Source organism: Penicillium riverlandense (assembly GCF_028828495.1).
Source record: "Penicillium riverlandense strain IBT 135883 chromosome Unknown utg000003l_segment0_segment0, whole genome shotgun sequence".
In the NCBI taxonomy this organism is placed as follows: Eukaryota; Fungi; Ascomycota; class Eurotiomycetes; order Eurotiales; family Aspergillaceae; genus Penicillium; species Penicillium riverlandense.
The window spans coordinates 2,254,831-2,271,853 of record NW_026643196.1 but is presented as its reverse complement, the minus strand read 5'-3'; the positions used below and the strand labels follow the sequence as shown (position 1 = coordinate 2,271,853).

General features: G+C 49.5%; 8 protein-coding genes across 8 annotated transcripts; 4 read left to right on the top strand and 4 right to left on the bottom strand.

Moving 5' to 3' along the window:
• Nucleotides 1-127: 127 nt before the first annotated feature.
• N7474_004574 (GH92 family glycosyl hydrolase) lies at nt 128-2,661 on the bottom strand (the record flags this gene model as incomplete). Its single annotated transcript, XM_057195989.1, has 2 exons — nt 128-2,002; nt 2,056-2,661. 2 exons carry the CDS (start codon nt 2,659-2,661, stop codon nt 128-130), a joined length of 2,481 nt encoding a protein of 826 aa, XP_057053385.1.
• Nucleotides 2,662-3,274: 613 nt separating this feature from the next.
• On the top strand, nt 3,275-4,246 carry N7474_004573 (M50 family metallopeptidase; the record flags this gene model as incomplete). The annotated part of the gene is made up of 4 exons (XM_057195988.1): nt 3,275-3,457; nt 3,513-3,875; nt 3,939-3,983; nt 4,037-4,246. 4 exons carry the CDS (start codon nt 3,275-3,277, stop codon nt 4,244-4,246), a joined length of 801 nt encoding a protein of 266 aa, XP_057053384.1.
• A 1,275-nt stretch (nt 4,247-5,521) lies between these two features.
• Nucleotides 5,522-6,928, top strand: N7474_004572 (uncharacterized protein; the record flags this gene model as incomplete). Its single annotated transcript, XM_057195987.1, has 1 exon — nt 5,522-6,928. One exon carries the CDS (start codon nt 5,522-5,524, stop codon nt 6,926-6,928), a length of 1,407 nt encoding a protein of 468 aa, XP_057053383.1.
• A 268-nt stretch (nt 6,929-7,196) lies between these two features.
• Nucleotides 7,197-9,020, bottom strand: N7474_004571 (cytochrome P450; the record flags this gene model as incomplete). Its single annotated transcript, XM_057195986.1, has 4 exons — nt 7,197-7,811; nt 7,875-8,256; nt 8,312-8,754; nt 8,820-9,020. The coding sequence occupies 4 exons, from the start codon at nt 9,018-9,020 to the stop codon at nt 7,197-7,199; spliced, it is 1,641 nt and encodes a 546-aa protein (XP_057053382.1).
• Nucleotides 9,021-9,746: 726 nt separating this feature from the next.
• N7474_004570 (uncharacterized protein) lies at nt 9,747-11,749 on the bottom strand (the record flags this gene model as incomplete). Its single annotated transcript, XM_057195985.1, has 8 exons — nt 9,747-10,045; nt 10,125-10,297; nt 10,351-10,418; nt 10,488-10,885; nt 10,960-11,124; nt 11,180-11,228; nt 11,289-11,431; nt 11,500-11,749. 8 exons carry the CDS (start codon nt 11,747-11,749, stop codon nt 9,747-9,749), a joined length of 1,545 nt encoding a protein of 514 aa, XP_057053381.1.
• A 696-nt stretch (nt 11,750-12,445) lies between these two features.
• N7474_004569 (uncharacterized protein) lies at nt 12,446-13,482 on the top strand (the record flags this gene model as incomplete). Its single annotated transcript, XM_057195984.1, has 2 exons — nt 12,446-12,550; nt 12,613-13,482. 2 exons carry the CDS (start codon nt 12,446-12,448, stop codon nt 13,480-13,482), a joined length of 975 nt encoding a protein of 324 aa, XP_057053380.1.
• A 73-nt stretch (nt 13,483-13,555) lies between these two features.
• On the top strand, nt 13,556-14,569 carry N7474_004568 (uncharacterized protein; the record flags this gene model as incomplete). The annotated part of the gene is made up of 1 exon (XM_057195983.1): nt 13,556-14,569. One exon carries the CDS (start codon nt 13,556-13,558, stop codon nt 14,567-14,569), a length of 1,014 nt encoding a protein of 337 aa, XP_057053379.1.
• Nucleotides 14,570-14,648: 79 nt separating this feature from the next.
• N7474_004567 (fungal specific transcription factor domain-containing protein) lies at nt 14,649-16,580 on the bottom strand (the record flags this gene model as incomplete). The annotated part of the gene is made up of 3 exons (XM_057195982.1): nt 14,649-15,257; nt 15,332-15,578; nt 15,760-16,580. The coding sequence occupies 3 exons, from the start codon at nt 16,578-16,580 to the stop codon at nt 14,649-14,651; spliced, it is 1,677 nt and encodes a 558-aa protein (XP_057053378.1).
• Nucleotides 16,581-17,023: the final 443 nt, after the last annotated feature.

The window sequence follows — 17,023 nt, the reverse complement described above, 5'->3', positions numbered from 1 at the left end:
CGCTCAGGGATTATGTAGTGCAAGAAATCTGGCTTGGTTTGCTATCTTCACACTTGAAAGACCTCAGCCCCAGCTCAGACAATGGTCAGTCAATGCTGGTCGATTTGATGAGCAAGATGGGTTCCGTCTAGGCCTGCCAAGACGGTTCACCACCCCACGACGTTGGCACCTCGCTCATTTCGTACTCGATGCTCTCCGCCTTCACTATATCCCCGTGTTTCAAAACGGGCACATTCACTTCTGTCCCATCGATCTTCAGGGATTTGACATATGGCTTTGACGGCGCACCAGGGGCACTGATTATCAAGGTCTTCTCTTCAGTGCCTGAAACTTCTCCTCCAGTCGATACGCCACGAGGAAGGCGAATCGTCACCTTGTCGAAAAACGGAGTCCCAACAATATACTCATCAGTTGCGGGGTTGACGGGGTAGAAGCCAAGAGCAGAGAAGATATACCATGCGCTTGTCTGGCCCAGATCGTCATTGCCACTCAAACCAGCACTGGTGGAGTTATAGTTGTCCCACGCGACAGGACGAATTGTCTCGGCGGATTTCATCGGATAGCCAAGGACTGAGTACAGGTAAGGAACGTGATGACTCGGCTCGTTGCTCTGCTGATTGTGACCGCCTTGGAAATATTCATCCAACTTGTCCCGCATCTGCTCGCGGCCCCCGAAGAGTTCAGCCAACTTTTTCACATCATGCATCACGTCGAATGTATAAACCCAGTCGTCGCCCTCTGTCCAGCCGAAAGTCTTGTCGGCCCAAGTACCGTTGCCATTGCGAGCTTGCATAAACTGTGTCTCGTTGTTCCACAGGTTAGCCCAGTTGCCACTGCGAGCCATAAGCTCGGACACGGTGTCGTTAGATTCGCCGGCGTGAGATGCTACCACTGCACAGGCATAGTCGTTAAACGCGTAGTCCAGGGTGCGACTTGCAGCCTCAGCCCAGGCATCGTCCGATACCCACCCTTGCTTCATATACGCTGAGAGGCCCGCCCGAACTTCTTGTGGGGTGTTCGGCTCGCGATCGTAGTAAAGCAACTCCATGTCGTGCTCGGGCGGTTCATAGGCATCCTTCTTTACTGCGGTCCATGCCTTACCAACATCAAAGCTGCGGAAGCCCCGTTCGAGCGCATTAGCCAGCACAACGTCCGCATTGGTTGCGATCATGATATTGGTTTCGATCATGTTCGCCCACATGGGCAGCCTCCCCGACCAGTCAAAGATACGTAGCAGAGTGCGCATCATGCTGTTCACTCGCTCTGGTGCAAACAGTGTCAAAAGCGAATGTTCTGCTCTGAATGTATCCCAGATGGACCAGGACTGGTAGTACGAATCATTGTCGGTATGCACGCTATCGGTGTAGCCTGAGTAAAACACGCGAGGTGCGTCGGCGTCATTTGAGGTTGGCTCAGAGTAGTCGCTTGGGTACTGAAGGGCATGGAACAAGCCGGTGTAGAAAATTGTCCGCTGATTCTGGTTGGGATCCGTGTTATTGACACCATCAATCGTTACGCGACCGAGTTTTTCAAGCCAGGCGGCCTTGACTTTATCGACGGTGTCCTCGAACGCTTTATCGTCAGGCAGCTCCAGCTCCAGGTTCTTTCGCGCCTGTGCGATACTGACATAGGAGATACCCGTCCGCACTTCTACCCTTGAAGTGTCTCCAGAAAATTTGACGTATGCGCCAGTGAAGTTGCCAGTCCGCGTCTGCTTCCCTTCAGTGATATTCCCACCATCCGCCACACCATACGCGGCAAATGGGTGTGAGAATCGAGAGACAAAGTATCCCTTGAAGGAGGGTGCCTTGAATGGCCCCAGCATATAGTCCTGGCGCTCTGTGTTATACCCATACACCTCCCTGTTGTTGACATCGATATGAACTGCTCCTGTCCAGTTCTGCCGGGAGGCTTGGATAAACACCCACGGCTCTGAGGAATTCGTGTTTCCCTTAAAGTCAAAGCGAAGGTGCCCTGCATGTGCATCTGCCGACATCGCAACCTAGAGCCTGCGTCAGAAATTCTCGGAGCGTACTGCTTGGCTTGATTACCGACCTGAATTGTACGATCTTGAGATTCATCCGACGGCAAAGTCCGACGCTTGCGAGTTCTTCCGTTTGCGCCCTCCTTCACATCCTCCGGCACTGCCTGTCCGCCACCGGCATCCGGACCATCGCCCACAGCCTCCGCCGTGGAGTTCCAGTCCCGATTTAGCAGCTGCGTGCCATTGAGAAGGACCTCATACACATATGCGGTGCTCCGCTCGTTCTCTTTGTTGAATGCCAGTCCGCGATTCTGGAATAGCGGTTGGACCGTGCCCATGCCCGGTGTCAACACGACCTGGCCCGCCTCGCCCATCCAGATTGCCGGCTGATGGGTGGCTTGGAAACCGTGCATCAGCTGGTCACCATAAGCGTAGGGCGCCTGTGAGATAAAGTTCTCCCGCGTCTGCGGCGTCCAGCGAGTCATGCCAAATGGCGGGCAAACAGAGGGTGTCATGCCGCCATTGTCATTGGGATCGGGTCCCGCGGTGCCAATGAGAGGATCGACATATTGGAGAACCCCGGCATTCGCATGGTAGCCATGTCCAGAATGACTCATTGGCTGGGCCGACAGTGTGACTGCCAGCCCTGAAAGAAGAAGCGGCTCTAGAGCTACCATGTTTTGCGGCTGCTGCGATGGGGAGGGGAGAAAGTATGCGGACTCAGGATTAGTCGACACATTTAAAGATTCCAAAATCCCTCCGGCGCGGCATTGCAGTTATTGGGTCACTACTAAATCTCCCCGCAAGCTTTTTTGGTGTGGGGGTCGGTTCCATCCAAATTATGTTTAACTCCCGTAGGCAGATGAGACTCTGGCGGGGGCCGGAGAAAAAGACGGTCGCGCTCGGGCCAGAATCAGGGGAATTGTCGGAGGCGGGTAAATAAACAATAATCGGCGGAAGGGGCCGACATGGGGGCGAGTTCCTAGTATGGACATCTGAAATACTTATTGACTCCAATAATGACAGGAATGTTATCATGACATATTTGGCATGTCTGCCAATAATAATAGCTATAATGTGTGGTGAAACAGAGTTCCACCACACTATAAATAGCCGCCCAGCCACGACACTCGCCACATCTGAGGGAGGCCTGCGCGTCCCTCCCTACGTGAACAGCGACAACAACCAAGAACCACCATCTACCGCTTTCTCCAGAGAAAAAACCCGTGGGAAAATTGTTTTTCTTGCTGCCACGATATTATTCCTTCACACCTCGCGCGAGTTTCTACCATGCCTCCATCCTATGTCTTGTTGTCGCAAAGAGCCGAGGAAGGGGCGCCCCATCTGGCTCAGCGCAGCCTTACAGTCAACCACACACAGGCGATCACACTTGGGGTAATGGCGGTCTATGCAGTGGTCATCGCGCTTTTATGGAATCTGCCATATGTACGCTATTCACTATGGCCTTTCAAGGTTGGATCAACACACACCCTCTCGCCGGCGATGTCGACGCTAATTCATTCTACAGATGCTGGTCATCGCGTTTCATGAATTCGGGCACGCCATCACTGCATGCTGCACAGGTGGGAAGGTGAAGTCGATCTCACTCGATCCGCATGAGGGAGGCGTGACCCATATGCAGGGCGGGCTCAGCGCCGTGACACTCCCCGCGGGATACTTGGGTTCTTCCATTATCGGCGCTCTTTTGATCTTTGCGGGCTTTGATATCGTCGCCAGCAAAATTGCGAGCATCGTACTCGGGGTCTGCTTTCTTCTGACCCTCTGGTGGGCTCGCAAGGACTGGTTGACCATCATGACCATTATCCTGGCGGTCGGGCTGTTGGTGGCATGCTGGTTCATCGCCCATGGGGAGGCCTTGAGATGGGTTGTGGTAAGCTTCTGACTTTCTGGTGCTCGTCTCGGCCCTAGCGAAGGTGCTGACTGGGTTCAATAGCTTTTCATCGGCGTCATGTCTGGCCTCTACAGTGTGTGGGATATTGTAAGCACCGCTCCACCGCATGGTTTCGTCTTCCACTGCTAACCTGAGAACAGTGTGACGATTTGATCCTTCGGAAGGTGAACACATCCGATGCGAGTGTTTTCGCCCGTAAGTATGGAGGCTCGTCGCAGTGCTGGGGTGTGATCTGGTCCCTCATCTCGCTAGCGGTAATGGCCGTGGGCATCATTGGTGGGATCGCAGCGTTTCCTGAATCGTTCAGTCAGCAAGAGACGGATTCGAAGCACTTCATTCCCACTCGTTGATCTCCTAAGTGAAGGTTTTTATGCGATGTTTATGAAGATATGTATCTCCTACCATACGCAAAGCGTTTGGTTTTCGCCGTCCAAAGATCAAAGAGAGTTCCCAAGCCTATCGTCCAGCCCAGCTCCAGTAGATCAATATCCATATGTCCACGCCACTCATGGATGCACGGGTGACATCTCGCTGAACACCGACTCGCGATTCCAAGACGCATGTGCATGTTGAATGCGACCGAGGTGGTCTTTATTCTGACCAAGAGGTATGGTAGCCTACAGCAATTAATGTCTAGGAGGCTGGCGGGATACTCTCACAACTTATTGCAACCGAGTTCCTCGCTCCGTAAAACTTCCACGGTACCCCCATGTTTACAAAGAATAGCGTTCTCTGCACTCCCACCACAACCATCCCGATATATATCTCGTTCTGTTATACAACCCGAAACTGATGTCTTACATGAGCCAAAACTACGGAGTTAAATAATTCACTTGTCAGATGCCAATGGCTCTGCATCGTACACCGATGCTCATGTCGCAGCCGAGTCCGAATACGCGAATACGCAGGATTTTCAGACCCTGTGACCTGAGGCTGCAAACAAGCCATGCACGGATTTCTTGCTCAGCCCGCTAAACACTTTGGTCTCTGAGAGTCTCGTTCGACTTTCGATGGAACCCACTGCATATCTACCGGGTTCCCTCTGCATACTGCTCTTGTCACTATTGTCCTCCTACAGAGTCCACGGTGGATGGCCGCGAGCGCACATGACGTAGGCTCGCTTGCGATGGGACATTATCTGCCGATCACTTCCACCTTCAGCTCGCTCCGTTTTTGCGGGGTATGCAGCTCGGCGTGCTTACAGCCGAACATTATTTGTCATGGGCCCTTACAGAACTGAGCATGCGAGAAAGCCGCCGCCCGTGATCGCAGAGCCATCTGAATGTGCAGATCAAGAGGGAGATTTTCCATCTGTCCCTTTCAAGATGTGCCTGGTGTATTTGAGTCTTTTAGGGCCGAATTTCATTCATTCATAAACCTGAGTCTCGAAAGATACAATCTGATGGGACCAAACTAGGAACGGGAAAAGGGGCTGGCTGATCGACAAGCCCCAACACACACTAGTTGCCTCGGTTTTGGCTTGAAATCACATTCACTCTCTGCTCTCTGGCATATGGACAATAGTATGTCGTTCCTATAACTATGTCTTTCCCTCGACTTTTGAGATGGAATTGTGAGTTCATTCCGACCATTGAACCGCAATCAATCCCTTGAGTCTGCCCATGATGGTTGCCCTTGTAACATCGGTCCGCCTCCTCTTCATGGCCTCCTTGGCCTCAATATTTGCGAGTCCATGGGCCTATTCGGCATCATTGCCTGTAGCGCGTGCACAAGATCCGAGTACAGATCCATTTTATCAGCCACCTGCAGGCTTTGAGTCCACGGCACCCGGGACAATCTTGCGTGAACGCAGCATTGCCGCCTCATTTTTCGGCCTAATTCCAGACCCTGTGGAAGCGCATCAACTGCTGTATCGGACAACAGCTATCAATGGGTCTGCAATCGCCACTGTGACTACGATTTTCAAGCCATTGTTCGCGAAAACAGATCGCTTTATTTCGTTTCACACGGCATACGATAGCTCGGCAACGATCTGCAATCCCAGTTACAATTACCAGCTTGGCGCTGTACAGACTGATCTCATATCGTCTGCTGAGATGCTTATCATGGAAGCCTATCTGCTCTTAGGCTATATTGTCGCGTCTCCAGATTACGAAGGGCCGGATGCAGCTTTCTCTCCCGGTCACCTAGAGGGCATGGGCGTCCTCGATGGTATGCGCGCCGTGACCAACTTCAATAAAACTCTGGGTCTCAGTGCCGATCCTATGATTATTGGAACTGGTTACTCAGGCGGTGCCATTGCTACAGGCTGGGCAGCTTCCCTGCAACCATCGTACGCTCCTGACCTAGATATCAAGGGGTGGGTTCATGGTGGCACACCAGCGAATCTTACGGCCACCATGCTTTTTATTGACGATACGGCCTTCAGCGGCTTCTTGCCCGCTGCTGTTGCTGGGCTCGCCAAACCTAGTGCATATGGCGCTGAACTCAGCTCTCTTATCAATAGCATCCTGACTCCCTTGGGCAAATCCAAGTACGAGTTCGCCCAGTCAAACTGCGCTGTCCCTGATTTGTTGAACTTTCCTGAGATGTCGCTGTTATCGACCTCAATCCAGACTTTGGGGGCTGGTCTTCTCCAACAGCCCACAGTTGCCTCGATCCTGAACCAGAACATCATGGGTTTGCATAAAAGTCAAACGCCAACGGCGCCAGTGTTCATTTATCATGCCACTCAAGACGAGATCATTCCCTACGCCGCTGCTTCAACCCTCGTGGACTCGTGGTGTAGCTACGGTGCTAGTGTTAATTTCACTACATATGGCAACGGAGGTCATGCTACGACCGAAATCGTTGCCCTACCGGATGCCATTCAGTTTGTGGAAGCAGCTTTTGCTGGGGAAACAACCAGCGGCTGCCATCGCAACACCGAGCTTGACAATACGCTGAACCCAATTGCCCTCGGTGTGGAACTTGAACCTATTCTTGTCAAGCTCATTAACGCGCTCGCCATTGCCGGAAAGAATGACGAAAACATCATCCAGAATCTGAATGTTCTCAAGAATAGTATTTGAGATAGTTGGACTCTCAGCTTGGCACGATAGCTACTCATCGGCTATAAAGAAACTCAATGTGCAACGACTCTGACCATGTGAATGAACTTTACTATTCTTATGATATATAGTAATTTAATGTTTTCAAAAAATCCCTTTGTCATGTGCACATCATTTTCCACTTCTTAAACTATGTTCCCGAAAATCTCCGTAATAGCACAGCAGCAGATTCAATAAAGAGGCCATTTTCTAGACCTATAAGGCTTATTCAAGACAGGATTGACTTGTTTTACCATCTGTGAAGTTTTGTCAACTTTAGATGCATCCCCTGAATAGGTTGTGAGGTTAGGGTCCCTCCGAACGTGATCTTCTCGGCTGGGTCGCGCAGCTCCACTGAAAACTGTCCAAAAAGTCCAGCCACGGCGCAACGAAATTCAGCTTTGGCAAAATCTTTCCCAATACACGCTCTGGGCCCATGAAGGAACGTAATTTGAGCAAAGTTCGTACTGGCTCCGCCGTGCTTGTTGGGCGTTTGCTTGCCGGTTTGATCGGTATCGATCCAGCGCTCGGGTAAAAATTGTTCGGCTGTCTCCCCCCAAAAGCCAGGACTCCGGTTTATGGTTTGGGGACACAGGGCAATAGTAGTACCTTTGGGTATTATATGGCCGGCGATACTAGTCTGTCGGATAGCTTCTCGCCCTGACATTGGAACAGTGGGATAAAGCCGAAGCACTTCCTGACAAACGCCGTTGAGGTAGGGCATGCACTCCAAATCCTGCCACGATACCGGAGCTTCCCTTCCAGCAATAGTGTCCCATATCTCATTTCGCAGATTTTCTTGGATATCTGGGCGCAAACTGAGATGGTAACAACACCAAGTGAGAGCGCCGGCAGTCGTTTCGTGCTATGTCTCACCTTCTTAGTATAATGATAATCAGGGAACTCTGATTTATAGATATCAACCTACCCCAGCAGCCAGAAAAGTGAGCATCTGGTCAACCAGCTCACTGTCACTGAATTCCCCGCCCCGCATCATGGTGCCTAAAATATCTCCTTCAACGTCCGCGGTGGACTTGTTCATTAACAGAGAAGCCCTCTTTTCCTCCAGGATTGTATGAAACAGACGTCGCAGATGAGCCACCTTGCCAGGGAGAACAAGATTAGACTTGCAAGGGATCAGCCTCACCAGCCACTGTGGGAAGAGCAGGGATGCTCCAAAAAGAATTAGCAAGTCAGCCGAAGGTTTTAAAATGGCTGAAAAGTTTTTTGAGACAGGTTCATCCTCATTCTCCATAGACTGGAAGTCTCGTCCAATGGCAGCGGGCCCAATAATATCCAAGGTCAGACGACTGGAAGTAGAGTATCAATCAGCTTTCATACGATAAGCAGTAAGTAATGCAGTACCTTGCCCAGTCTATCATCTCGACATAACCGGCTTCGCCACCATTTTCCCTCGGAGCGGGATAACGTCTGATTTCACCATCCAGCTTTTGGAGAAACACCAGCGTCTTTTCCCACATGAGAGGGTGCATTGCCCGAATATTCTTAATGGTAAATGCGGGAGTGAGAGCCTTGCGTTGTGTACGATGAGCATCACCTTCAGATAAAATGAGACCATAGCCCAGGCCCCGAGCTAGAAATTGACGTGCACCCAATGGCTTCACAAAATCGTAACTGTGTGTGTGTAGAACATCCATAAGAGCTTGTTGGTTTGTGACAAGTAGAAAGCTATAGTTTAAGGCTTCGCGAAAATGGATTATTCCTTCGTTGGGGATGTTGCGAAGCCATGGCTGAGTAACCACACCGCGTGGGTGACGCAAAAAGACAGAGGCTCCGACTAGGGGACCCTAATGATCAGTTAGATACACGGATTATGAGAAAAGCAAAGTGACAGTGGTTTCAGTACATGTACTGTTGGAAGATGTCTCAATGGGTTGAAGAAGAACGGCCATATGAAGATATCCCATATCAACATTAGACATAGGTTGATAATTAAGGCGTAGAGGAATATAGTGGTAGGCCGTTCTGTGGTTAGACGTGAAACCATCACCCCAAAGGTTTCAGCAACCGTTACAGGAATCAGAGAAACCAAATGTTCTTTTGAAAGAGACATCTTGTGCGACCCTTTTTTAGTTTTTTTGAAACGGTTCCAAAATACTCAGAAATTAGTTTAATAGGCTTGGATGTCTCCTATATGTACTGACCAGTACATAGGTTGGTAATCACAAGACTTTCAGTGCTCCAGACTAGCAGGTGAAACCTCGGTCTTCGTTGCTTATCCTTGTTTTGCTTCCACACAGCTATGGTTTAACCTACTTGTCTCACATGGATTCTGAATGGTATGGAAGACTTTACCGCGGAAGGACTGCGGGGAAGCCATCCAGCCCTGCACCGTGACTGAAGCTGTTGCCTAAGGTTAGGTAACTGCAATGTACATCGGATATAAGTCAAATCCCGTTTGGCCGATCCAATGTGACTCAATAATTTTCCAGAGCCTCGAAAATTTATGCATCTGCGAACATTCATACGTTTCTAGTGCTCCCAAGCTCAAAACAGTCGCTTCCATTGGGTAATGGTGACGGGGCGTCTCGGAACCAAGCTTAGGAAACGGTGCTTGGCTCTGTAATTCGGTGGGAAAGCGAGAACGGAAAGCGTTATTCTAACATTGTATGGGTTTTCAAACACGACAATTTACGAAGGAATCTGAGGAAACCAGATAGCAGCGCCCGGGAATACCACGTACCAGTCAGTTATACAAATACTGAGAGTACAATTATATTGAGAATGGAAAATAATAATTCAGCTACTTCAATTGCCTTGTCTACTTGCCCACTGTATTCTAAAGACTATATATGAAAGTATACTTCTTGTCTCCCAGCCGAAGTTCGTTATCCCGCTCATTCTCAATATCCACCTCCGACCATGTCGACATCTTCCGGATTCTGTACTTATTGACAGCGCGGAGCGTGAAGCGATAAGCAGTATACCCGACCAAGGAAAAGGCTATAAATCCGAGGGTCGCGTGGAGCGGGACAAGATATGACGGGCCAAATTCAGAGCGAAAGAGCTGGGACCCGATAACGCCAGCAAGGTTTCCGAATCCGTTGACGCCAATTACCAATGACCGTTTTCCAGGGGCTAGAGATATATTAGGAAAAAAAAAAAAAAAAAAAAAAGGAAAACAAGAAGGTCAAGGGATCAAGAATATTGTACTAACCAGGAGTATTGCCGCTAAGCCAGGCCATAGTCAAAGACGGGGTGATATAGCTTCCGAGAAGAAGGATGCAAAGCGCTGCATAACGGCCCTTATCCTGCTCGATAGTGATAACCATGATCAAGCCAATTAGGCAGACAATAAGTCCAAATATAGTGTGGTAGCCTCTTTCTTTGCTGGAGTACTTGTTAGGAGTGTGGCATGGCCGGCAAGACAGAAAAGAACTCACAAATGGTCAGAGCTGAAGGCAACAACGTACAAGCCAACAGCGCCGCACACGAACGGCGGAACGGACATCTGGGGAGATGGTCAACATGAAGACTAGGAAAAGGGAAGCAAATTCGATATGGGGAAGAAGTTGCTTACCAGGTTGGCTTGGTTAGAGCTGTACCCCATGCCTTGCACAACCACTGGGAGGAAAACACCAAATGCCTGGCTGGGCACGCTGGCACAAATATTGCAGATCAACACCGACCAAAGCTTCCAGTCCTTAGCGGTTTCGATAATGTCCCGCTTTGTTAGTCTTTGCGACACTTCACCAGTGTTGGTCGCTCCGTATTCCTTCATGACATATCTCTCATTGTCGATGCGAATTCTTTGTGCAGCATACTCCCTTTCAGCGGCATTAAGAAACCAGGCAGACCCAGGCTCCTTAGGAAGCAGAAGGAAGGCTAATAGCGCCACAAAGACGGTTAAGGAACCCTCAATGATGAAAAGATATTGCCAGCCGTGCAAAGCGCCGTTGAGCTGGAAAATACCGTATGCTAGAGAATGTCAGATTTTATTAACTTAATTGAAAATATGATGAGTAACAGGAATATGAGCTCCTCAGACATACCGATAGCACCGGAGAAAGCACCGGCAATAGCGTACTGGCCATAGAAGACGCCAATCCGGGTGGCTAGATCGAACCTTGTGTAGAAGGTTGACAAGTAGAAGAGAACTGTTGGATAAAATCCGGCTTCGAACAGCCCGATCAGGAGCCGAAGAGCAATGAGTTGGCCTATTGGTCGATCAGCAAACAGCGTCCTCGTACGCATCACCATTTTATCTCTTACTTCGACCATGAATAAAAGCATTAGACAATGTCAAAACTCCCCATGTGGACTAAGAACGAGTGAAATCAGTGATAGTTTCAATAGAAAATGGGAATAGTGTTGAACTGACCATGAGGAAAGGCATCCAGTAAGTAGGCCCAACGAGCCTCCCACAGGCGGAAGAGATGGGCTGGAAAATCACGAATGTAACGTAAAATAAAGATACAGCATTGTTAACATCGTTGTCTGTTGTTCCAATATCATGTGCAAATCCTAGGGCGAAATTTCTTCTTAGCAGAGTGTGGTAAAAAGTGCTAGGAAGCTTGGATGCATTCCCTTACCTTGTGTTTGAGCATTTCCAATATTGCCTCGATCCAGTCCATTGAACATGTACAAAAATGAAAGAGCCGGTAGTAAAATCATGTCCAACTTTCGATTGAGGGAACGGCTGAGCTGTTTCTCCTCCTCTGTCTGGGGAAAGTACCCTTCTGGGAGATCATTCCTCATTGCTGGCAGCTGATTATTTTCTTTGGATCCCATGTCTTCATCGTGGGTGATTGAGGTTGATTTCGGTCCAGTGGATGGATCCATGATTGGTCGCAAATGAAAGTGCTGTCACCTGAAGTCCAGTAAAGTATGGGGAAAAGGCGCGGGTTATTTCTGGGACTTGTCACTTTATATCTTCCCCTCCCCGAACTCTCCCGCGGTTGTACCTGGGTCAAAAAAGGCGCAGGGCTCTCGCATTCGGCCTCATCGCCGGCATTGACAATCTCAAGTGCGTCTTCCCCAGATTTTTCGGGCATAAGGAGTCTCGGGTACGGTACCCTGCAGCAAAAATCCGGGGCCCACCTGGGTACTGTACCCAGCCATAGAGAGAAAAGACCCAGTAAATCGTTGAGCAATCATTCGGCCCCGTCGAAGCTCCACCAGCGAAACGGGTGGGGCAAGTCACCGTACACAAGATCAGCGGGAAAGATTATTCCCTAGGTGGGTAGAGAAGGAAGAGAACAGCACCCGGAGTGAGCCCCTGGGTACCGCACCCAGCCATACAGGGGCTTAAACCATTTAGGCGAGAAGGGAACACAGTGGGGCAACCGGTCATTGACCATATTGTCCAATAGATCGGCCAAAAGGTGCTGGGAAAGACCTGGCTGACCCCAATTCTCTTCCTAAGAGATAAATATCTGATACCCTGTTCATATATCTTTGATGAATTGCTGAAGGTGTCGCGGTCGGAGCCTGTTGGACTGAGCCCCTAGCTGCCGACCACTCAAGCAAAACGCAAAAATGGCCAACCTGACGCCTACCACACCGATTCGATCGGATGAGAGGCTTAAAACGATTGACTGGGGCCTAAACGGCACCATGATGTCGCTGGATCAACTTGGGACGGTGAGAATCCCTCAGAATGTTAGTATCCGTATGGTCATCTAACGTTTCAACCGAGGACGTAGTTCCTGCAATTGGGTGTCTATCATTCGGGTCACGGCGTTGTCCTACTCTCCGCTCTCGAGCAGTTTGACGGTGACCGCTTCTACGATACAACCTATGTGCGATCATACCGGACCAGAATCTTGAACTACGTCAAAGAAAACAAACCTGGATTTGGATTGCAAATTCTCGGAAAATCCGAGAATGCGACAGTAACCACAAAAAGTCGGCGAGGACTTGAGCTGTTTTACGATACACGAGAGGGAATCCGCGTTCGGAGGACTATTGCACGAGCGGCTGATGGGACAGTCACCCAAACTACGGTACTCTCGACTACGGCCGCCAAACCCGTCACCGTTCCAGTTCATTTTGGTCTGGGAATGAGCCTCAATCGTGCGTCTTATGGTCAACTGACAGAGGGAGGACCGATCCCAATCCCAGAATCACTCAATCTATTCCAAATAGCGAAGGATGGGAGCAGGTTCACGGCACGTAACCCGAATTTAGGCGCAACGGTCGAAGGACACTTCAGCACTGACTGTAAGGAATTCCTGGACATGGATTTTGATGACTCAAATCAAGTTTTCCGTCGCGGATCTATCGAGGCCAAGGCGACAACATGCATCAAAGTTTTGCCCGGCGTTCCAGTCACGCTGACACTGTCATTTCTTCTCCGGGCTGATAATTCCTTCAATCCGCCCGAGACTATGCAAACTGGGAAGAATACGATTCACACACCTACTTGGAAGCTGCAGGACCCTGCGGCACTAAGTATCATCCACGGCAATTTAGAATACGTGTTAGGTAACTGTATGATCCCGATATCCGAGACCAGCACTTGTGTCATCACAGATCATGTGGCTCTTCCACTGGGATGGAACAGGGATAATTAGTACAAACCTCCCCTCCTTGCGATCGCGTAACTTGACAAAACTAACATATATCAGCTGGCAAGTACGCTTCCTTATGGATGCCTTTCGACATATAGGGCTCATCGTAGATCCCTTGACTGCCGAAGAGTACCAAGAAAAGATCTCCAGAAGCGTGAAAGGTCATTTGAACTGGGTATTCCGTGATGCTCAACGCCCACAGCGCTTTTGGCACCGCTCGTACCTAGCAATGGGCGTACCCAAAGACGGCCCAATCTTTCAGCTTGACCAACAATGCTACCCGCTGATAGAGCTATGTGATGCTTTGGATTTTATTCCCGGTTTGGAAGACTTCGCGCGAGAGGTGCTTCAAGAGTCAACTATTTCTGATATCGTCGAAGTCCTATCTGAGAGACGAGACCCACAGTCCGGGCTATTTCCAACAGACGAGACGCCTGGAGACGACCCTGTCGAGTTTCCATATCACTTCTCCAGTCATGTTCTAGTTTGGCTCACTTTCAGCCGTTTGGCCAAGCTATTAAAGAATCTGGGAGACACCGACCGGCTTCAAGCGTCCCGACTCGACAACCTTGCCAATGAGGCTTATACCACCACAGTGAAGAATTTTGTTGCTTTAAATCCCGCGACCGAAACGACGATGTTCGCGTATCTTACTGATGGACGTGGTAATCACACATTTTATCACGATGCAAACGATATTCCTACATTATTTGCGAAAGAGTGGGGATTTTGTGTTTCTCACGAACTAGAAGATGCCTGGGCCCAGACCCTGTATTTTGCTTTATCTTCAGCAAACGAGGGTGGTTTCTATGGTGGCGGACCTTTCGGCGGACTTGGCAGCGTTCATACTCGGGGGCCTTGGCCTCTGGGATACTTCCAAGAGCTTGTTTTTGCGGAGATGCAGGACGATGCCGACGCACGGGCCGAGGCATGGAGAAGAATTAAGAGCACTTGTTTCTTTGATGGTCTGTTTTCGGAAGCAGTTGACAAACAAACGGGCGAATGTACAAGCAAAGCTTGGTTCAGCTGGCCGGGGTGCATGATCGGATCAGCTCTGCTTCAGGATCGCGCAGGCAATGTTTTACCATAATTTGGTATTTTTATTATTATTGCTATATGACAGTATATCCGGTTGATACAGGACATGTTAATTTACATCAACAATATGATCAAAATGGGCCCGCTTCTAACCAGTTCGTGAATTCTTCAAGTAAACTTTCCAGGTTGAATTCTGGGTACGAGTCTATCGGTGTCGGGCTCGCGAGCGGCGCATCGGGTACGTCAAATGCACGAGGAGGGAGGTTACCAGATTCTTGGTCAGTCTGGCTTTTCAATGGCAAAGTGGTCGTTTGGTTTTGGCGTGACATCTCCTGTATCAGCTTTCCACCTAGCTGGTGGAGGTCCGCTAGCACGATGGAGCAGTCTCGGGCGAATTCATTCCCATTCTGTCCCGCACCCTGAAGAACGTTCAGAACACAGCTGAATTGTTCCGTATTACCATATGATGAGTTTGCAGTTCTGTGTAGATGGTCAAGCTCAAGAATAATCCCAGCATTGAAGGCGTTGTGATAATCAATGATTCCAAACGTTGAGTCTCCGCTGTTAACAGTCTCAAAAAGATGATGAAGCAGCTGCACATTTTCGTAGGCCGCAGCTCTGCAAATTCTGACAAGGTGTTGGTCCGGGGAGTGGACTTTACCCAAACTGGGGACGAAACTTCTAGCCACATTTTGCCGAACCGCCGAAAAAAGGATCTGGCGTGTGACAAGAATCCTTGCCTGCATAGAGGAAAGATGATGACGGTCAGTAAGAAATACACAGCGTGCGATCCGGGTCTCTTCAAAGCAAATACCTGGTTGTATGCCATATGTAGAGACAGGATATCTCGAGCCGCTTCTGACAGCAAGTAGCCATCTATATCGAAAGCAGGAGGGACTTCGGAGCGCCAGTTACCCAACTCGTCCAGAAAATGGTATATATGCGCTAATCCAGGGTTCTTCGATCCGCGACCACCATATCCGTAGATCTTCTCAACTGCACACTCGATAATTTGAGCAAGCTTCACATGGAGCCTCAGCCCCTCTGGATTAGGTAAGTCTCTGTTCTTGGTTAGCATGGTGCAGAAACTGTTTCCCTGAGGATTATAACACACGGGGTATCGCTTGGTAAATCGACACTGATATTTCCATCCAAAATCATTGGTGGGCGCCCTAATAAACAGCTCACGAATCTAGGTAAAATTTACTTAGCACATGTTGACGGATGATCTTGAATAATCACCTTTCCAGCACGTAGACTGTCCAAAACTCTCGTTTCTCTGCCTCAGTCGTCATCCAGCTCTGGTAGTAGCCATAAGTGACGGCGATGTGACCAGCGAGCCGGATATAAGAGTAAGCCGCGTCCCGTCTGTTCGCGCCTAAGAGATAATATCCTATCATAGAGAGACAAGGGACATGAGTTCGGGTTGCAGTGTCTAGTGGTCTCCCTAGCAAAATATAGGCACGCGCAAAGTAAGCCTCTCCAGTCTGCAGTTCTGATAGCCAAGTTGATGACTGCTGGGTGGCAAGGGCCATGGCGGCGTTGAGTGTCGCGAGTTGGATGGAATGGGTATAGACATCGTTCAACGTATTCCCAGAATAGACCTGTCTCATGATATCAGGTAATGGGCCCCAGTAAAAGAAGCTTGCATTACTCGCTCCCTCCGTGGGAACGGACAAAGTGGATAGAAGTCTCTCTGCCTCTTCGATTGGGGGAAGGTAGTAGGGGTCCACCAATGGAAGTTGCAAAGGTCGAGAGTCATGAGTCTGATATCGGCCAAGGAGATTAGAAAATGAATCTTGAATTTGCGACGGGCGTAGGCTGTTATCCCCTCTGCAGACAAGTGGGAGAACAGTGCTTGCAAACTCTCGAAGTTGGTCCAGGAATGCAGCACCCGAGGCGTTCCCGATGAATCGTCGTTGGCCATCTGGATCAGCCAAAAAGCGACCCCCGTCAACCATTTCCTGTAGATTTGGCAACTTAGATTGTGCCTCTGGCTCACAGCTACCCGTCTGGTCTGTCTCGCGCTGGTGAGTCTCACGGACACGTTTCATGAGCCCCATGCGCTCCTCGGCGGATGGCACCGCGATTCTGAGGCATGCTTGCAGAAAGCTTTCGTTGGCCTGAAGGTCTTGATAAGTTGCCCGGGATATTGTGATCTTCTCTTCCGAAGCGGACGGATAAACACATAGTCGTCGTGTCGATTGGCATCCCTTGCACGGGTTATCACCTGTACATTTGATGCGCCGGACGTTGCAGTTATTGCATCTATGTCAAAGAGATTAGACAAGAATCGAAATAAGGTCTTGATGATTGGTTTCATACGCTTTGGAGACCCTTTTCCTTTGCTCTGGCGGTACTTTGTTTCGTCTCCTGTTTGGGGGAAGACGTTGCATTTTCAATAAGACTGCAACGCTTTCTATTGGCTGAGCGTGGTTGGAGTGGAAAAGTCGGCCGGTCAAAAAGAAAGAAAAAAAAAAAACCTGATCTTCGGAACTGTGTAAGA